The sequence below is a fragment of the Anolis carolinensis genome, chromosome 4 (assembly GCF_035594765.1).
Source record: "Anolis carolinensis isolate JA03-04 chromosome 4, rAnoCar3.1.pri, whole genome shotgun sequence".
Classification (NCBI taxonomy): domain Eukaryota; kingdom Metazoa; phylum Chordata; class Lepidosauria; order Squamata; family Dactyloidae; genus Anolis; species Anolis carolinensis.
The window spans coordinates 249,352,244-249,374,103 of NC_085844.1; the positions used below are offsets into that span (position 1 = coordinate 249,352,244).

At 45.5% G+C, this 21,860-nt stretch overlaps 2 protein-coding genes across 3 annotated transcripts in view; one reads left to right on the forward strand and one right to left on the reverse strand.

Annotated features, from left to right (window-relative positions):
• Nucleotides 1–815: 815 nt before the first annotated feature.
• On the forward strand, nucleotides 816–17,487 carry LOC100562713 (cytochrome c oxidase subunit 4 isoform 1, mitochondrial). Its single transcript, XM_008122889.3, has 5 exons — nucleotides 816–1,056; nucleotides 4,420–4,516; nucleotides 7,184–7,345; nucleotides 8,937–9,068; nucleotides 17,020–17,487. The coding sequence occupies exons 2-5, from the start codon at nucleotides 4,420–4,422 to the stop codon at nucleotides 17,154–17,156; spliced, it is 528 nt and encodes a 175-aa protein (XP_008121096.1). The 5' UTR covers nucleotides 816–1,056; the 3' UTR covers nucleotides 17,157–17,487.
• Nucleotides 17,488–18,800: 1,313 nt separating this feature from the next.
• Nucleotides 18,801–21,860, reverse strand: part of bcl2l1 (BCL2 like 1) — a 53,619-nt gene continuing 50,559 nt past the window's right edge. For both annotated transcript variants that reach the window (XM_008122888.3, XM_008122887.3), the window contains exon 3: nucleotides 18,801–21,617. In XM_008122888.3, coding sequence (XP_008121095.1) covers nucleotides 21,480–21,617 — 138 coding nt within the window. In that variant the 3' untranslated portion in view covers nucleotides 18,801–21,479. The remainder of the gene's footprint in view (nucleotides 21,618–21,860) is intronic.

Genomic DNA, 21,860 nt, shown 5'->3' on the forward strand with positions numbered 1-21,860 from the left:
TAAGTGAAAATCTGCAAAGTAGGGATGCTATATTTATTTTAAGATTTATACATTATTTTAATAGTTATACACTATTTTAAGTCTTTATCAACCAATCGTGTGTTGATAAATCGCCTCCTTCTCCTCCCGTTGCCGCTTGGGCTCCTTTTCTCTCCCTTTGGCTTCTCCTTCCTCCCTTCCTTAGGCTGTAAATTGTAATTTTTTATGAATTATTATAGTCTTTTAGAGTTTATTAAAAAACCACGAAACAGCGAATCCGCAAAAAGTGAACCGCCAAGTAGTGAGGGAACACTGTACTTGCTTTCAGTTGTTATAAAGTAGGTTGAAATTTTGCACACAGAATTGCAGAAAGGAAATCTGACAGCTTGGGCCCTCCAGGTGTTTTGGACTTCAACTCCCACAATTCCTAACAGCCTGCCAGCTGTTAGGAATTGTGGGAGTTGGAGTCCAAAACACCTGGAGGGCTCAAGTTTGCCCATGCCTGCTTTAGGGCCATGCATTTTTGCAGGGGGGAAATTCAACTCCCAGAACCCTTTATTTGGCTATGTATTCTGGGAGCTAAAACCCCACAAAAGAGGGTCTGTTCTTTGCTCAGCCCTTCTGCAGTTTGGAGGACTCTTAGCTTGGAGTGCACTCTTTGTGTTTGCACACAGGAAGAGGAGGGGTGAAGTGTCCGGCTAGCATCTGACCTTTGGATAGCCCTAGCCAAAGTTGTGCTTCATCATGAGCCACTGTTTGAATGCATTCTAGACTAAGATGAGGAAACACAGGGCATCAGAAAGGTGGCAATTAAATAAATGGGTCCAGATATAAACCAGACCCCGTCCTCTTTCCTCGGCAGCAGGAAAGGCCGAGAAAAGGGAGAAAAGGGGGCCAGGCTGTCCTCTTAGCCCGTCCCCTTCTCTGCAGCCAGGCTTGTGCTATAATAAGAGTCCCTCTTTGGCAGCTGTTTGGGTCCTTGGCTGCCTGCCACTTTCCAAGCAGCTGAAAAATAAAAAGGGAGCCTGTTGCTGCCTCCATTTCCCACGTCGGCTGCAGCTCCGTCTCGGCCCCACGGTAAGTCTGTGCCGTGTCTCCAAACCTTGGCCTGTTTCTGGGCTTGGTTGCTTCCCGTGACACCTGATTTGGGGAACCAAATCTAAGTTTGGTCCCACTTTTGCCAGACTCCATTTCCACTCATTAATCCATTTCCACCCTTTGTACTTCTTCGCCTTCCTTCCTTCCTTTGCAAACTGGAATCAGGGTCTCCTGCCTTTCTTGGGCACCCCAATTTCCATTTGCACCTATTTTCCATGCCATGGACCTAATGTTTCACAATCTGTGTCCCTGTCAGTGCTTCGTGGACATTGGGTGGATATTGGGTCATCTCAAGCTTTTGCAAACCTTTCACATGGATAGAGGTCACAAAGGACGGCTGTCCGGCTCCTTCCGGACAGCGTCCACCTTGCCTCGGATTCGGTGGCATCCGGCCAGGCCAATGGGCAGCTGGGACGCTTTAGGCCCAAGGCAGAGATGGGAAAAATGGCCTTTGGGCTAGATGGCCTTTGTGGTCTCTTCAAACTCTTGGATTATAAGAGAGTCAGCTTTGGGTGGACACGTTGCAAGGGTTTCCAAAATCTCGACAGCAGGCACGGGCAAAGTTGGACCCTCCAGGTGTTTTGGACTTCAACTCCCACAATTCCTAACAGCCTGTAGGCTGTTAGGAATTGTGGGAGTTGAAGTCCAAAACACCTGGAGGGTCCAACTTTGCCCATGCCCTTTCTCTGCAATTTGTTTCCATTGCTCTGCAGAGCAGCAGAAGGCAAGCTTCTCCCCTCCTCAATGGGACCTCCTTTCTCATATTGAAACATGGCTATCATGTCCCTCTCAACCTTCTCTTCTCCAAGCTAAACATCCCCTGCTCCATAAGCATTATATTATATTTTTATTTATTTATTTACAGTATTTATATTCCGCCCTTCTCACCCCAAAGGGGACTCAGGGCGGATCACATTACACATATAAGGCAAACATTCAATGCCTTAACATAGAACAAAGACAGAGACAAACGCAAGCTCTGAGCTGCTCTTGAACTCATGACTTCTTGGTCAGAGTGATTTGTTGATTTGTTGCAGCTGGCTTGCTTTCCAGCCTGCGCCACAGCCCGGTCCTATCATGTCCCTCTCAACCTTCTCTTCTCCAAGCTAAACATCCCCTGCTCCATAAGCATTATATTATATTTTTACATATATATTACCGTGTTTCCCCGAAAATAAGACAGTGTCTTATATTAATTTTCGCTCCCAAAGATGCTCTAGGTCTTATTTTCAGGGGATGTCTTATTTTTCTATGAAGAAGAATTCACATTTATTGTTGAACAAAAAAATGAACATTTATTATATACTGTACAGTAGTTGTCATCACAAGCCAGCATAACCAGACAAAATGTGAATCCTATCAAGAATTTCTTGTTACTATCAATATTTCCATGTACAACACTATATGGTACGTACATTTACCAATCTTGCATGCTCTGGTGTTCTGTTCGTTGGGCATGCTTCCAAACAAAAACTTTGCTGGGTCTTACTTTCGGGGGATGCCTTATATTTAGCAATTCAGCAAAACCTCTACTAGGTCTTATTTTCTGAGGATGTCTTATTTTAGGAGAAACAGGGTATATTATATTATATTATATTATATTATATTATATTATATTATATTATATTATTTATTTATTTACAGTATTTATATTCCGCCCTTCTCACCCCGAAGGAGACTCAGGGCGGATCACATTACACATATAAGGCAAACATTCAATGCCTTAACATAGAACAAAGACAGAGACAAACGCAGGTTCTGAGCTGGCCTCGAACTCATGACCTCTTGGTCAGAGTGATTTGTTGCAGCTGGCTGCAGCTGGCTGCTCACCAGCCTGCGCCACAGCCCAGCTCTGGAAACATGCTCAGCCATGGAAACCCACAGTGCACAGGTCACACTCTCTCAATCTCAGAGGAAGGCGAAGGGAAACTTGAAGGCACTAAACAACAGTCCCTCTCACCATATAATATTCCAGGTGAGAAGATCTGACACCATGTAACACTATTTTTGTTCCTGGGTTATAAATATAATTTCCTAATTGGTTTCCCTAATTGGGAAAAGTTTATTTTTATGACTGTTTTACTGATGTTGATGTCTTATTGATGTGTAAAATTGTTTTTACTGTTTTATCACTGTTATTGTATTTTTATGTCAGGCATGGCCCCATGTAAGCCGCACTGAGTCCCTCCGGGGAGATGGGGCGGGGTATAAAAATAAAGTTATTATTATTATTATTATTATTATTATTATTATTATTAAACTGCAAAAACTTTGTTCTTACTGGACATCCTGTAGCACATATTGCTACAGTTTCTCAATGAATATCTCATCGAATCTCAACCTAGTTTGTGGCATCTACAAAAACAAAGATTCTGGAGTATAACAATGACTTTCAAAGCAAGGACCGCACAATTAAACAGGAACAAACCAGGAACATAAAACATTTCACATTTTGTTACATAGTGTAATGCTTGGCTTCCAGACCTTTGATCATTTGGGTCACCCTTCTCTGGAAATGTTTCAACTTGTCCATATTTTTCTTGAACTGGACACAGAGTTATTATTCCCAGTGAGGGCTGACCAAAGTAGAATGAAATGGGACTATGATTTCCCTTGATCTTCTATATACTAGACTTCTACAAAAAGATATTGGAGTCCTCGTGGGGAACAAGTTAAACATGAGCCAACAATGTCATGCAGCGGCTAAAAAAACCCAATGGGATTTTGACCTGCATCAATAGGAGTCTGGTGCTAGATCTAGGAAAGTAATGCTCCCCCTCTATTCTTTCTTGGTCAGACCACACCTGCAATCTCATTGTGCCCAATTCTGGGCACCGCAATTGAAGGGAGATGTTGACAAGATGGAATGTGTCCAGAGGAGGGCGACTAAAATGATCAAGGATCTGGAGAACAAGCCCTACGAGGAGCGGCCTAAAGAGCTGGGCATGTTTAGCCTGCAGAAGGGAAGGAGATTCCACCTGAACATTAGGAAGTACTTCCTCACTGTGAGAGCTGTTCAGCAGTGGAACTCTCTGCCCCGGATTGTGGTAGAGGCTCCTTCTTTGGAAGCTTTTAAGCAGAGGCTGGATGGCCATCTGTCTGGGGTGCTTTGAATGCAATTTTCCTGCTTCTTGGCAGAAAGGGGTTGGATTAGATGGCCCACGAGGTCTCCTCCAACTCTAGGATTCTATAATTCTATGACTAGATTCCTATTGATGTAGCTTAGAATTGCATTGGCATTTTTAGCAACTGCATGACTCTCCTGACTTTGCTCTGGCATGGCATTATATGCCACCTTCTCATTTGCTTGACATGGATTATGTCTTCACTTCCACCCTTCAGATGCTGTCACTGATGTCCATGCGCTTGGGCATCCTGAGCAGAAGAGGAGCCCTCAGCGCCGTTGCCATCCGAACGGCGCATGGTCACGGCGGACATGGTGAGAGTGACTTCAAGTTTTAATCCTCTTAAAGTGACCCTGTGGTGACCCCATCATGGTCATCATGTTTTGTTGAGAAGGGGTTTGCCTTTGCCTTCTTCTAAGGCTGTTGCGCCCCAAGGCAGCGTGAACACTGGAAATTAGACAGAGACCAATAATCATATAATATCTTTATTAAAGCAAATATAAATTCAGGAATGCATATGCAGAAAGGATGAGTGGGAAATAGTCCTTTGTGATGAGGTATGAATAAGTCCAAAAAGATGAAGGAAAATGTCCAATATTATTGTCCAAAGTCCAAAACCGAAACACGCTCAAACTGTTGGGAAGTTTGAGCGGGGAACAACAAGGAAGCAAGGCTGAATAATAAGGTCCCCAGTCACTAGGAGATCGTGGATATCAAGGCAGGAACAAGACGAAGCAAAGATCAAACTTGATTCAGGAACAAGGCAAGGAAGTGAATTTACTCCGGTTTAAATCAGGAGTTGTGGCTCAGCTTGGCCACAGAAATAGAAGGCTTGGCTTGGTGAAATCAGGGAACTGGAGTCGGTGAAGCGTTCTCAGGAAAATGCTACGTTGACACCGCAAATTGTCTGCAGTGCAAGGCACTTTTATGGAACGAAGATCAGATCCCAACGAAGGGAGACCAAACTCCCCAAAGGTTCCCAAGGGAATCTTCTTATCCACAATCCCCTCGGGATGCCAAGCAGTTACTCCTTCTAAGCCCTTGTTTTTCTGATCTCTGGTGATGCAAAAACTCCTTTCGGTTGAAGGGCACAGTCTCTGGGAAACTCTGGACATCTGGCTCAGCCAGGGGAGTAACATCTCCAGTATCTCTCCCAATTAAGGAAGCATCTGAACTATCAACAGCCAGCAGCTGTAACTGAAAGGAGCTGGGAGAGCTGGGCAAAAGGTCCGAATAAGCTTCATCCTGGTCAAAGTTCATTTCTGGATCAGGTTCAGAAGCCAAAGGTGGCTGGGGTATGACAAAGGCTGAGAGAGTGTGAGCTACCCAATGTGGGTTTCCATGGCTGAGTGGTTTTCCATAGCCAGAGTATAATGCTCAAACAACTACACCATGCTGGCTCATATATCCTTTCCTGTAATGCAGCTTCCTCCAAACCTGGCTTCTTAGCAGGACTACAACCACCATCATCCCCAGCCATCGCTGCAGAATGAATATGGTGTGATTCCCCACTTTAATTGCCAATGCTATGGATTCTTGAGAGTTGTAGTTTGCACTCTTTGGCCGAGAAAGCAAAACACTCTTATTATAAAAATTGGATCTGCCATATATTCCATAGCATTGAGCCATGGCAGCTCAAGTGGTGTCAAAACTGCATTCATTCCACAGTGCAGTAAGATTGCATCAAAATCTGGGGAAACAACAACAACAACAGCAATAAAAATATTGTCAACAATCATAGGCTATCACTCGCGGCCAAGTATGATTATTACTGTATATACTCGAGTATAAGCCTAGTTTTTCAGCCCTTTTTTAAAGATTGAAAAAGCCCCCCTCGGCTTATACTCGGGTGAGGGTCCTGGTTGGCTTATATTTGGGTCAGCTTATACTCGAGAATGTATGTACATTTATTATTTGTACATTTATTATTTTTCTCTATTATTATTGGTATTATTACATTTATTATTTTTCTCTATTATTGTTGCTACTATTACATTTATTTTACTCTATTTTTATTATTATTAATACATTTATTATTTCACTCTGATCTTATTATTATTTTCGCATTTATTATTTTACTCTATTTATTATTACTTGTATTATTTTCCTGTATTTATTATTATTATTATTACATGTATTATTTTACTCTATTATTATTAAAAGGATACATAAGCACATTTACATTGAAGAAGAGGAGAATAAGGATTTGATCAGAGTTGGACAGTCTTATCTTAAAATTGAGCTTTATGTAAACATTCAAAAACATTTAACCTACTGATGCCTCAATTAATGTAATTTTATTGGTATCTATTTTTATCTCTGAAATTTACCACTCTCGGCTTATACTGGAGTCAATGTTTTCCCAGTTTTTTTGTGGTAAAGTTAGGTGCCTCGGCTTATATTCGGGTCGGCTTATACTTGAGTATATACGGTATATGTCAACAATAGCAACTTATTGGGTGGAAGAGTTGTTGCAAATCTAGCTGCTCTTCCTAGCATGCCCACAAGAGGGCCATTTACGTGACCCTTTGATGTTCAAATCACAGAATGTTTAGGGACCCTAAAGGACATCTAGTCCAACCATTGCTCTTACAAGAACCCTTTTTTAAGAAACTCCCAACAAAAAAGAGATTCCCCTATCTTCTCAAGGAGGACGTTGTAGTGCAGGCATGGGCCAACTTGGGCCCTCCAGGTGTTTTGGACTTCAACTCCCACCATTCCTAACAGCCTACCGGCTGTTAGGAATGGTGGGAGTTGAAGTCCAAAACACCTGGAGGGCCCAAGTTGGCCCATGCCTGTTGTAGTGTGTAATGTATTATTATTATTATTATTATTATTATTATTATTATTATTATTATTATTTTATTATTATTATTTTATTATTATTAAAACATATAAAATATTAATTCAGCTAATTGAGTGATGAAAGTCAATGCTGACATATCTGTGTTGTTAGGAATTGTTTCTCTCTTTGTTGACAGTCACCACCCAGGAGGACCTCTCCGTGCCCCTTTACTATGACAAGCGCAGTTATCCGCTGCCAGACACCCCGTTTTGCAAGGATCTGGATGTCACGCAGAAGGCCCTCAAGGAGAAGGAGAAAGGCTCCTGGGCACAGCTGAGCAACGAGGAGAAAGTGGCCTGTAAGTAGGATGCAGCTGAAGACATGCTCCTGGAGATGCTTCCAACTCATTTTACGCAAGCGAAGCTGAGACTGGGTGGCCATCTGTCAGGGGTGCTTTGATGATGCCTTTCCAACATGGCAGAATTTAGTTGTACTGGAAGACAATCTTACAACTATGATTCTATATGATGGCCTTCAAAGGCAAAACTGGGAGGAGGACTGGCTTTTACTGAAGGGAAGCCTAGGCTAGTTGGCCATCTGTCGGGGGTGCTTTGATGGTGCCTTTCCAACATGGCAGAATTTAGTTGGACTGGAAGACAGTCTTACAACTATGATTCTATATGATGGCCTTCAAAGGCAAAACTGGGAGGAGGACTGGATTTTACTGAAGGGAAGCCTAGGCTGGTTGGCCATCTGTCGGGGGTGCTTTGATGGTGCCTTTCCAACATGGCAGAATGTGGTTGGACTGGAAGACAGTCTATGATAAAACTGGGAGGAGGGCTTACCGTCAAGGTGGCAATGGGAAACGAAGCCAGAACTAAATTTCTGGAGAACAGCCTTTGGAATCAAGCATGGCTTTAATGGGGATTCTGGGATCTGCAGTCCAATCATAAGAAAAGCTAGGAAAGAAGCAAGACCCATTGAAAAACAGTAGGGCAATCTATCCTTGAATCCCATATTGGTCTGAACAAGGTCGTGTGAATCTGGTGTGGCTACACGACTCATTTGTAGTGTTGTGATACCACTTTAAGTGCAATGGTTCTGCTGCATTAAATCCTGGGAGTTGTAGTTTGGTAAGACACTTGCAGTTCTCTGTTTGTTGTTGTGGGCCCTAAAAAATTCTAAGGTGAACGTCATGGCAAGATTGGTTCAGAGAGGGTCTGCCTTTGCTTTCCTCTAAGGCTGAGAGAGTGTGACCACCCCAAAATCTCTATCCCATTCCCAATTTTCTGCTAGACAACCATAATCCTTGGCGGGGAACTAGAGCTCCCTAACAATGCAATTTTCCAACATTATTATATTTTGAACTTGTTTCCCCAAAACTTCAGACATCGAGGATCCTGGAAGCTGAAGTTCAATACGTTTGGAGGACCAAAGGCTTAGGATTGCATCTGCTTTATGAAATTAATGCAACTACTGTGCCTCAATGCTATGGAGTCCTGAGAGTTGTAGTTTTCACAAGGCCTTGAACAGGCCTGGGCAAACTTGGGCCCTCAAGGTGTTTTGGACTTCAACTCCCACAATTCCTAACAGCCTCCCGGCTGTTAGGAATTGTGGGAGTTGAAGTCCAAAACACCTGGAGGCCCTAAGTTTGCCCATGCCTGGTCTTGAGCCTTCTCTGACTTGCCAAACTACAAATCCCAGAATTGCATTGCATCGAGCAATTCCAGAAGTGTCAAGCTGCAGCACAGATGCACCTTCAGGATACTATGCAAGCTCTCCTAACAACAAATCCCAGTTAGGTGGCTCAGAGGTACAGCAGTTAAAGTGGTATAAAAGTGCAATGATTATGTCGTGCGGTCATCAAGGAAAGGGGGGAAATGGGAGCTCCAGCATGAGAGAGGCCTATGATGACGTGGGTCTCCCTCCCTCATTTATGTCCTTTGCAGTGTACCGAATAAAGTTCCACCAGACCTTCAGCGAGATGAACAAGCCCAGCAACGAATGGAAGACCGTCCTGGGAGGGATCTTCTTCTTCTTTGGCGTCACCGGATTAATCGTTTGGTGGCAACGGAAGTTTGGTATGTTGGCCCTTTTAGGAAGCAACCCCTGGCAGTGAGACCAGGAAGAAGCCTGTTGGCAGAAACCCAGGCAAGTGATAGCCTGAGCTTCCCATTGTGAGTCCCTGCTGTGGTGAGCATTCAGATCAGGCCCAATTGAAATTAGCCAGCAAGCAAGGAGAGAAGGTGATTTTCATCCAAGGAAGATTTTATTATCTGCAGATAAGATGCTAGCTAGTGATTCATTCACAAAGTAGATAGCATCCAGAATATAGTTTCACAACCCTTTTTATACACAAGCTGGCATAGGCTGCAGCCAAGCCTCTAATTCCGACCAGTCACAGAGAGGGGCTTGGCTCACTGGCCAGCGTGGGCTGGGACAAGGGATGATTAAGTGTCGATAAATGGGGTTCCTTTTATTGAACAGGAAAAATAACAAAGTGATTGAGGGCATCTCTGGCCCTACCCAAGCATACTATTGTCTTATGAGATGAACATGGCATGGCCCATAACTAGGGCTGGCCTGGCGATTCCAGAGCCCAGAGAAACAAAACATCATACGAGGGCTATCCACAAAGTAGGTTACGTTTTGGATTTTAAAAAGGACAAAGTATAGGCGAAATCATTTACCATATGCAGCTGAAAGACACACCTCAATAATACAATCTCAGGTAATCCCTATTGAAATCTAGGCACGTCTCATATAGATAAATGAGTTTGAAAAGGTCTGCCCCAGTAAATTTGCCGCCTCTCTCCTCCGTTTCCAACAATGGGGACGTGGCTGGCAGCGCGGCATTTTGGCTACGTTGCAGGAAGGGAGAAGGGGGAAGAGCTGAGGACACAAGCAGGGAATTTACTGGAGCAGTACTTTTCAAACTCATTTATCTATATAAGACGTGTCTACATTTCAATGAGGATTACCTGAGATTGTATTATTGAGATGTGTCTTTCAGCTGCATATGGTAAATGATTTCTCCTATACTTTGTCCTTTTTAAAGTCTAAAATGTAACCTACTTTGTGGATAGCCCTCGTATATTAATACAATCATGCAAAAATGACACAGGATGGGTTTTGGCTGTAGAAATGCTGATTCCTTCCAATGCGAGCGGTCCCGTTCATCAAAGGTGCAGGGTGGTGAAATTGGTTTTTCCCCAGAGGGCGGGGAGAGGTGATCTCCCCCACCTGAATAGAAGTATTGTGTTGCAATGTCCAGGTAAAGTCCAAAGATATAGATGAAACTGGGAACTTGATGAGGAAGTTCCCAGCTTAGTTTCTTTTCCCCAGGCTATACAATGGTGTGGGATGCAAGACATCTTTGGGTTCAGGAACATGGTTTCTTCCAAAGTGAAGGAATGGGGATCTCAGGAGTATAAAACTTTATATAGGCAAAATAGGAACACATAGGAAAAACATGGAGCATTTAGGGAAAATTATATACATGAGAGACATAGTTTTCCAAAGTACCTTTAACAAGCCAGGCTTTCCAATAAGCCATGGCCAGGGGTAATCTAAGGAGTGCTGTTTACATTTCATTGGGTTAGTGCTCTGGCAGGCACCAGAGAGAGAGAAAAGAGAAAAAAAAGGAGACTTCGGTGAGCAGGGACCTGGCCTAGGTAAACTAGACATGCCAAGGACCCAGGGCTGGTTTTCTCATGCAACAGGTATGAGAAGGAAGACGTGGCAGGATGTGTAAGAGGGGGGAGCAGTCTTGCAATCTGGGAGTCCTTCTTAGGAACAATCCATAGGTTGCAAAAGGCCAACTATGTTGACCCCAAGTGACCATGGAGAGCTGCACACCCTTGCATTTGGTTACCGTTGTATGCCTTCAAGTCGTTGCCAATCCATGGTGACTGTAAAATCTCCTTATTGCAAGGCTTTCTTAGCAAGGTTTGCTCAAAGGAGCTTTCCCCTGGCCTTCCTGAGAGAGTGTGACCCTTCTGAGCCTATAATGGCCCGATGTGTGTATGTTTGTGCCTTCGAGTCCCTTGTTAACTTAAGTCAACCCTATGAATTTCTAGGATTTCCTTCCTACTCTGGAGGTTTCTAAGCAGAGGCTGGGTGGTCATCTGTCAGGACTGCTTTGGTTGTGTTTCTAATAATTCCATATGTGTTGTCAAAGGCTTTCATGGCTGGGATCACAGGGTTGTTGTGTGTTTTCCGGGCTGTATGGCCATGTTCCAGAAGCATTCTCTTAATTTGTAAAATCATAATGTAATTTGATGTTTAATAGGCTTTTCCTTAATCCCTCCTTATTATCCAACATATTAACTTATCCAATGTTTTGCTGGCCCGTTTATGTTGGAGAAGTGAGACTCTACTGTATATCTCACAACCTCTGAGGATGCCTGCCATAGATGTGGGTGAAATGTCAGAAGAGAATGCTTCTGGAACATAGCCATACAGCCCAGAAAACTCACAGGAACTCTAATGCATGGTCCTTCCAGATAGTCACGTAACCCAGAATATCAAGGCAGAAAATCCTACAATATCTGCTTTCAAGTGGGTTATCTGAGCCCACACTGCCATATATTCCAGTTCAAAGCAGAAAATGTGGGATTTTTCTGTGGAAGGGGCCACAGATGTTTTTAAAGAAGGAATTCCAAGCAGGCAGCAACTGTAAATGACAATGGATTATTATTATTTATTTTATTATTATTTACAGTATTTATATTCCGCCCTTCTCACCCCAAAGGGGGACTCAGGGCGGATCACATTGCACCCATATAAGGCAAACATTTAATTCCTTAACATAGAACAGAGACAGAGACAAACGCAGGTTCCGAGCTGGCCTCGAACTCATGACCTCTTGGTCAGAGTGATTTGTTGCAGCTGGCTGCTCACCAGCCAGCACCACAGCCCGGCCCCGTTTTTTACTGCTGCACATTACATTAGTCAGCAAATACTTTTTTTGGATTTGAGGTTTTGAAAATAGGGGTGCGCATTAGATTCGATGGCGCATTAGACTCAAGTAAATACGGTAAAAGCCCTGTCCTGTGCAGTGTTGTGTGTATGCGCAAGCTGCTTGCAGTGCCAGATGCTTCCCAGCAGTGGGAGCCCCATCCTTCTCTCCTTAATCCCAATTATTTTCCCCAACCACTCAGTCCAGGCCTCTTGCCCACAGCGGAGGATGTGTTCCTGGACCTTTGGAGAGTAAACAACACCCTCCCGCCCCCCTTTCCAACCCCAAAGACATGTCAGCTTGCACTCCCAAACATCAGGGTTGGGAGGAGGAACAAAGGCGCCGCTTGTTTGCCTTGCGCTCCGGTCAGTCCCTTGCGGCCGGTTGCAAAGGAGCTGTTTTCTGGGGATTTGCAAGAGCCGTCCATCTGTCAAGTCAAGGGTATGGAGGCCATTGGGAAAGAAGAGGAGGAGAAAGGAGGAGAAAGGACAACCACTGCCATATAGTACATTATATGCTGGGCAAGGGCCAATTTGGGCTCTCCAGGTGTTTTGGACTCCAACTTCACTACACTTTGCACTTTGCAGCAGGATGGCTTTCTGCCCGTTTCTGGCCTGGTGTTGAGACCAAAGGTCTGCTTGAAGTGGGAAGGTTCATCCTTGTTCCCTATGAAATTGCTTTAGGTCAGAAGTGGAAACAGAGATGCCAGTGCACTGCAACACACAGCATGCCTTGCCGCTGCCAGGGGCTACTGAGAACCGCAGTCCAAAAACTTCCAGAGATTTGCATGATATATCCACACACTTACGCACCATGTTAATGTGGAGCTAGTCTTTTGAGATCACGGATAGGAATCACATTGGTGTCCCTGCGTTGTCCGTAGACACCTCCAGGGTTATGTGGCCGGCATGACTGCATGGAGCGCTGTTACCTTCCCGCCAGAGTGATACCTATTGATCTACTCACACTCTGGGGGTTGGTGCTCATCTCCATTTCTAAGCCGAAGACCCGGCGTTGTCCGTAGACACCTCCAAGGTCATGTGGCCGGCATGACTGCATGGAGCGTCGTTACCTTCCTGCCAGAACAGTACCTACCGATCTACTCACATTGGCATGTTTTCAAACTGCTACGTTGGCAGAAGCTGGAGCTAACAGCGGGAGCTCACTCCTCTCCCCGGATTCAAACCACCAACCTTTTGCTCGGCAAGCTCAGCAGCTCAGCAGTTTAACCACTACATGGCAGTGTAGACTCATATACTCCAGTTCAAAGCAGATAATGAGGATTATCTGATGTAATAATCTGGATTATATGGCAGTATAGAAAGGGCCTGCAAGTCTAAGAGAAAAAAAGTGGGATACAAATATAACAGTAACAGTCACTGTAACAACACTATGTAACAACATCTGAAACAAAAATATGTTCCTGGTTTGAATGTGTTATTCCCTGTTTAATTATGTGGTCCTTACTTTGAAAGTACAGTAGAGTCTCACTTATCCAAGCTAAACAAGCCAGCAGAAGCTTGGATAAGCGAATATCTTGGATAATAAGAAGGAAAAGCTTTTCCATGTTGTTATGATGGAACAAATTAGAAAATGACATTTATAACCCAGGAACAAAAATCATGTTACATAGTGTAATAACAGACCATTCATTCCTGATTGGTATCTAGCAGCAGCTCAGTAGAGCCTGAGGCTGGATCCGCACTGTGATATAATCCAGATTTTCAAAGCAGACTATATATATATATATATATATATATATATGCTTTGAACTGGATAATATGAGTCTGCACTGCCATTTAATCCAGTTGAGAGCAGATAATCTGGATTTCATATGGCAGTGTAGAAGGGGCCTGAGATTAGATCTACACTCCCCTATATCCTAGGATCTGATCCTGTCTTATTTACTTTGAACTGAGTTATATGAGTCTACACTTCCCGATAATCTGGGATAAGACAATAATATGTGTTCAGACGGTGGAATATAAGGCAGTGTAGATCCATCCTGAATGAAGTTAGAAACTGCATGACATGGTCAGCATAGACCAAGCATGGGCAAACTTGGGACTTTCAGGTGTTTTGGACTCCAACTCCCACCATTCCTAACAGCCTCAGGCCCCTTCCTTTTCAGCCTCAGCCGCTTAAGCGGCCGAGGCTGAAAAGGAAAGGGCCTGAGGCTGTTAGGAATGGTGGGAGTTGGAGTCCAAAACACCTGGAGGGCCCAAGTTTGCCCATGCCTGGCATAGACTCATCTAATGCAGCTCAATGCAGTTAGCATTCTTATTTGGAGGAGCAATGCCAGTTCTTTTTGCTGCTGGGTCCTTATGCAGAATGTCCAGGGAAGAATTCATTAATCTCAGTGCCTGGGATCGAGGTTTTGGCTGTTTTTAAAAGGGTGATATCCAAAGAAAGACATCTTCCCGCCTCCCGTAGCATGGCTCTAACTGCTGCGCATCATGCATTAGTCATGCGGACGCTAGGATCGGCCTCCGTGCTGGGTAATTCTAGGGGAGCATTATCCAGATTTCTCAAAGGCTGAGACTCATTTTCTTTCGCTTCCGAATTAAAATGGAAGTCACGTTGCATCTTTTCCCCGCTCCCTCTCTTTCCACAGGGGGGGAAAAGTTTACTTTCGAAAGGTGAATGGGCCAGAAATGTTTTCGGAAGCGTTGGAGAGGCTTCTGGGAATTTCTAAACTTTCAGGATTATCTGATTCCCAGGTGGAAGGCGGGGCAGTGAGTCCTGAGAAGTGAATAATCGATATAGATATTGGAAAATGAGCAACTCTCAGGTGTGGCAATGGGAAAGTACCTGTAGGATATTCCAGGAAAAGCCAAGGCAGTGCAGTGATTTGCATTTTGAACTGCTACAACCAGGGATCATGATTTAAATGTCTGCTGAGCCGCGGAAATCTAGTTGAGGACCTTGGTTAAGTCTTCTTCTCTGGATGTTTTAAAACATAGGGATGGACATCTATCAGGAGTGCTTTCATTGTATATCCCAGCATGGCAAATTGGATGGGTTGGACTGGATGAGCCTTGGGGTATTTTCCAACTCTATGATTTTAGTCACATTTTCTCAGCCACAGAGGGAGGTAATGAGAGGTCTTGAAAGTTGTTGTGGAAGAGTGCCTTGAATGATGGAAACACCAGGATATAACACTCCGTCATTCTTCACAAACAAGCTGGATGGACATCTATCAGGAGTGCTTTCATTGTACATCCCAGCATGGCAAATTGGATAGGTTGGACTGGATGAGCCTTGGGGTATTTTCCAACTCTATGATTTTAGTCACATTTTCTCAGCCACAGAGGGAGGTAATGAGAGGTCTTGAAAGTTGTTGTGGAAGAGTGCCTTGAATGATGGAAACACCAGGATATAACACTCCGTCATTCTTCACAAACAAGCTGGATGGACATCTATCAGGAGTGCTTTGATTGTATATCCCAGCATGGCAAATTGGATGGGTTGGACTGGATGAGCCTTGGGGTATTTTCCAACTCTATGATTTTAGCCACACTCTCTCAGCCTCAGAGGGAGGTAATGAGAGGTCTTGAAAGTTGCTGTGGAAGAGTGTCTTGAATGATGGACTATGAAAGACCAGGATACAACACTCCATAATTCTTCACAAAAAATGCCATCCTATGGTCTAATTTTGAAAGTTAAACAGGACAGTGGCTTATTATTGCTGTGTGTCATCAAGTCATTATGTTGACTTAGGATTTGCTCTTGCCTTTCTCAGAATGAGACAGTGTCACTTACTTAGTAGACATGCCCAAAAAATCGTTTTGAATCGTATATCGGAATTATTTCGGATTGTTCTCGCTTTTTGATACGCATTCCGAGACATTGTCTCACAGCACAACCAGCAATGTAATTCGAACCATTGTTGGCCCATTCTCTAATTGTCTCTTAATGTTTCGTTAATTTTTTTTCCCCAAAATTTTTTTAAAATATATTTTTTAAAATATATTTTTTTAATTTTTTTTGTTTCTGCAACCTACCTAGAATGGGAGCTTAGCGCAGCCTAACATGGCTGCCGCTCCCCGGCCAATCAGAAGCTTCCACGATGGACGCAAAGGTGGGGGCTAGAGTTGATGAGGATAGCTCAAGAAATGAGGGCGGGAGAGCCCTGTAAAAGTCCACCCCCCCCCCCCCCCGGTTCCTTTTTTCCCCATTTTAGAAACATTTAGAATCATTACGAATTTTCGGAAATATCCGAAATTTTTGGGTGAAAAAATCGGAAATACTTTCCATATCGAAGCGCCAGCGCCCCCTACTTTAGAAACGAGAATTGAAACATTTTTTTCATCAATCGGACGTGCCTATTACTTAGGATGGATTTTCGTGGTTGAGCAGGGATTAAAACTCTAGTGTCTAATGCTCAAGCATTAGATGGAATATTTCCAAAAAGAAATACCAGGGAGGACTATGGATGATGCCTTCCAGAAATCCTGTGGGGATATTGCAGTCAATATTGAACAGGTTTCTTATAAACCAGGTTTCAAGCAGCCTAATCCAGGCCAGCATTGTGCAGTTGTTCAGATACTGGATTACAGTGCTGCGCCTACATCATCAGGGTTCGAATTCTTGCTCAGCCTTTGAAACCCACTGGCAGACAGACCTTGGATAAGTTGCACTCCCTCTCTGTCTTAGGTAATAAGAAACTTCATGCGATTAAAACTTGGCAAGGAAACAGTGATAGGGTTATTGCAAGTCAGAGTGGACTTGAACACACAGAACAACTAAAAATCAGATTCTGGAACAGCTTGTGCAGCCACAGGCTGAGAGTCAGGAGTTTGTAGTCTTCAAAACGGGAACTTTACCAAGATTTGTCTTTGATCCATGGCTAATGCTGAGCTCCACTAGTGTTTTATGCCAGGGGTGGGATCGCAAGTTACCAATGTGATTCTTTCACCACCCTGGTCATGGAAAGGGCACCACAAGTTTGCTAAGCGACTACTGAGCCTCAGAAAACAAGAGTGAAACCTTCATCTTGACTTATTTTTGTCCTCCATGATCTCCATCTCACCCAGCATTTCTTTCTTTTCTGCCCCTTCTTGTGCCCACAGTGTTCCCTCCCAAGCCGCACACGCTGTCAGACGAGTGGAAGGCGATGCAAGTACAGCGCATGCTGGACATGCACATTAACCCTGTGCAGGGCTTCGCGGCCAAGTGGGATTACGAGAAGAAGGAGTGGAAGAAGTAGGAGCGGAAGAGGAAGAGAATCCAAGGAAGGATCACCTGGCATCCTGGCCCTCCACTGTGACTTGGTCACTCAGGGGAAGCAGATCTCCTGCTGCCAACTCACTCACCTGTCCACCTTTAATTCCTCCTTCTGGATCGCTTTCCTGTGGTTCGGGCCTTTTCCGTCCAGTTTTCCGGCCTCCTTTCCTTGGATCTTGCTTTCTTGCTGCCATATTTGAAGAAGTCAAGCCAGACAGGAAAGTGTTCAGACCTAAACCCCTTTGTGTGGCCTTTGTTCAGTTGGCACCTCTTTAAAATGGTCTTCTCTGCGCACAATAAAACACTACATAGAACCCCAGATGTGTTGTCTCTCTTTTAAGTAGCACAGGGGAGAGGAAGACGAAAGCAAGGTTTTTTTTGGTTAAATTTAACATTAGGCTGAATCTTTAGTGAATGTAAAGAATATAGCCTTATTTTGATTTCAGCCCTGGGTCCATCGAGTCCAGAGCTGGACAAAGAGCACTCCTAAATCCTGGGGCGATGTTTGTAGTCCTGAGCCTCACAAAACAAATCACATTTCCTGGAAGCCTCTCGGGGCAGATATGCATTTGCACTATTTAACCTTTTAAATAAGCTTGTTTTCCAAACCAGAAATGCATTTCTAGACCAAAGTTGCCTTCTGCCAATGTAACCCTTTACAGTCTACTCCACTTCATTAGACACAATTAATTGTGACTATGTTACTGCATATGGAAAGCATGTCTTTGAGCCTTTACCCTACCTTGTGAGTTTCCTTGTATTCCCATCTTTCAGTCTCTTGGTCAGCCCCTTCTATAAGATCTTTTCCTGGATATTTAGGAATTCAATTCCCATCATCATTCACTAACAGGAGGGAACAAAATTGGGGAAGGCTGCTCTATGGACTTGCATGATCCTTAGAATCAGAAGGCTGGAAGGAGTCTCATGGGCCACTGATTCCAGCCTCAATGCACAAACTCCAGCTGGAGCACACCCTCATTAATGCCTGATAGGACCACTTTCAACTCTATTCAAGAGAGTGCCATCCAGCCTCTTTTTGAAGGTGTCCAGATCAGGAAACATCTCCTTATTTTTAGGGAATTGTTCCCACAGCTGAACCACTCTTACTATCAAGTTCCGTCTTCTAATGTTCAATTGAAGTCCACCCTCCTGTCACTTCAAACCACTAGAACTGGTCCCAACCAGATAATAGGCCTGCCTTGGGTATTATATACTATTTGGGGTATAATTTAAGAGGGCCATCACGCCTACTCCTCAGTCTCCTCTTCACCAGGCTGAACATGCCCAGCTCCTTCAACCTTTCTCATGTGTTTTGTTCTTATCATCCTCGTTGCCCTTCTCTGAACTGATCCAAGATCTTATCTAGATCCTTCTTAAAATGATGTGCCAAGAACTGAACACACTTCTCCAGATAAGGCGTGACCAATGCGGAATATAGGGAACTATGACTTCTCTTGATTTGGAAACTCTGCTTTCTATTCATGCAAGCCTTTCCAAGCTCCATACGGACCCAGGACTTCGGCCTTCCCCAGTGTCCCGAGTTTCTTTCAACTCTCCCGATTGCTGGACTTAAATGCGCTGAAATGCCCAAGAACATGAGAGGATATTCAAGAAACCCACACGAAGATGCAACTCACAGTTTTATTAAACTCGAACTTTCACCACACAAAATAACGGGTTCGTGTAGGGCCTGAAAACAATGGATGGGCGGGTGATCGGAAGGTGCAGCACGGACACTTTAAATCAAAAAGGAGCTGGGAGGGAACCCCAATGCATTCCGCTTTTGCCGGGAAAGGTTCATGGTAATGAGGTTAACTGGGATATACTGGAGTCGGGAAGGTTTCAGGGTGGGGGGCAGAGTACAGCCAACACACATAAATACAGACATACAATTAACAAAAATAGTATTATTGTACTGAATAAAAACTACTCTTCAATATATATACAGCTGAGCCTGTACAGGGCAAGGGCGGGAGAGGGAAGGGGCAGGCGAGCTGCAAGGCGGCCCTCGTGTTGGCGGCGCCGGAGGGTCCCAAATGGCAGCCTGGGCTGGTTGGAGAGGGAGCCCAGGGCTACGACCAGGGTTGGGAGAAGGGCAGGAGGGGGCTCTATCCCCTCCCCTCCCCTGCCAGCAAGCTCAGCCCAAACATCTTTGGCCCACCACTCCCATAGGCAGCCCCCAATCCCTTGGCTGCTGCAGAGACCAAGGGAGACGCACGCCAATCCACTCTTGCCTCTCTCCCAACCAAGCCCCGTGTCCTGCAGAAACGGCCCCTGCGTGCTATCGCCTTGGCCTACCATGGCAACCACCAGACGAGGCTGGCAATTATTGCGAAGAAGCACCGAGGTGGTGCCATCAGACAAGGCCCAGCCTCATATCTAGGGCTACCCTGCATCCCCCCACCCCCATCCCGCTCTGCTTCCACAGAAGCCTGTTCATCCGAACCCACTTGGCTCCCCATCCCTGGCAGCCTTCCTGTCTCCAGTGGCTCTCCCACTAGTAAGAGAGCCCACAAGAACCCCTGGCCCAACATTACACGGGCAGCAGCCATTTCTGCCTCATTTGCGCTTGGGAAAGCAGGGGTCACGCATCCACTTGCGCTCCTCTTCTCCATCCTACTCTCTTCTACCAAGGATTCATGCACTGCCTGGGCTGCCTGGCCTCGCACACACTATTGATGCTCACTTTTTCCTGGAAGTACCCTGGAGGGTCCCCAGAGAGCCAGCCTCACAATTAGCCGCTGATTGTAAACACCTTCCATAGCCTGCCATGGTGAGCGAGTTCTCTTTCTCTCTGCGGCCCTACTGCTCCCTCCCCATCTTCTGCCTGCTCTCTTTTGCCACAAGCAGAAGATGTGGAGCAAACTAGGCCTGGCCCTGGTCTTGGGATCTCTTCCCATTGCAGAGAAGGCATTGAGGCACCTCTCTCAAAGCGGGACAACATGGGGACCATGACCACCCCAACCCTCTACCTGGTTCCCTGTCCATTTTGGCGGCCTCATTCGAAACCTCCGCTGGCTGCGGCTCCTGGCAGGTGCTGCGCCCCAATCCCAGCTGCCTTGACCTGCGACTGCCCTGCCCAAAGCGCACACAAATTCCGGTCCAGTGCAGACATGCAATAGCTGTTTGGAGAACAAAGACGACAAAACGGTGCAGCCTTCATGTGCATGGGGTGGGTTTGAGGCATATAGGGACATGCACGAAGAAGAAACACAGTGGCTTGACTGGGTTGCCCCAAGGTCTCGGATGCAGAGAAAAGGGACACATGTTGCAGAGGATGCATGAAGGAGGAGGAGGACCAGGAGCAGGAGGAAGGGGAAATCTGGGAAAGCTAATGTCGGGGAGGGCTGCCTGTTTTTTTACTGAAGGGAGAGGGGCCTGAAGGGGGCACTCTAGGCAGCAGCCTCAGCACCAGAAGTTATTTTGTATGAAAAGAGCCCCCACAGGCGCCTATCCATCTCCCTTCTGCACCAGATAATATAAGTTCTAAACAAATACTGGCCTCAGCCTGGGTTTTGGGGGGGGGGGGGGCTGAAAGAACTTGACAGATAGAAGAAAGACCCAGGCACTGATCCTGCCTCCCCCTCCCCGCCCAAAAAAACAAAAAACAAAGGAGCCCAGGAGGAAGAGCTGAGCCAGCATTTGGGTGGGAAAAGAAGCCGTGTGGCCCTTTGTGCCCAACGGTCCTTATTTCTGACCATCATCCCTCCTCCGTCTCCACTGTCTGCATCTTAAGATCCAGGTCTCCAGATCAGGGCTGGATGGGGTCTTCTCTGGTGTTTTGGGGTCCAGGAGACCCAATCCCTCCCCTCACTCCACCTGCTCAGCTCAGAAGACCTTGTGACACGTTGAGAGAGAGAGGGGGGATATTATAGGTTGCAAAGACCTTGTGGGAATGCCCCTGTGCTTTGGGCTGATCTGGAGGGACATTAAAACAACAGTCAAGATAAATACCAGGCTGTGGGTCAGCGTGCCTGACACAATCGGGAAATGCTGAAGGTAGGCAAAACACCTAATGGTGCCGGTGTGTGTGTGTGTGTGTGTTTCGGGTGCAATAGTCCATAGGTTTCAGACCAGTGACCTGTGGTTGGAGATGTCTGTGGGGCAGCCGGCACCAGAAAGAGGTCTGTGAGTTGTTTATGGTGGGGTGGGGATGGGACGTAGGATCGGGGTATGTGTCGCAATGCAGAGGCTTACTTTAAAAAACCCCATCCCTGTCCCCACCCCTGGAATGATCGAAAGGCTGAGCCTCGGGGTGCAGCCCGGCCGGCCAAGGTGGATGGACGGACGGAGAGACAGTCTCTGGCTACTTGCGGCTCAGGAGGGAGCCCAGGAGCACCACACCGGCCACGGTGGCCCCTGTCCAGAGCCACTTGTTGAAGCGTTCCTGGCCCTTCCTGCTTTTGGCGGCCGCATCGTTCCCGTAGACGTCCACAAATCGCTCCTGAAAGGGGAGAAAACAAAAGAGAAATGAGGGTGAGAAGCAACGTAGTGCAAAGGTCCCAGAAGATCTCCAAAACCCAGCAGGGAGCAGAAGCTTCCATGGATGTGAATCTATTCTGCATTTCATTCTGGACATGTTAGGGGATGAAACCTTTCCCCTGATCAAGTCCAGCACTCTGGATAATTCTTTAAAGCAGGCATGGGAAAACTTTGACCCTCCAGGTGTTTTGGACTTCAACTCTCA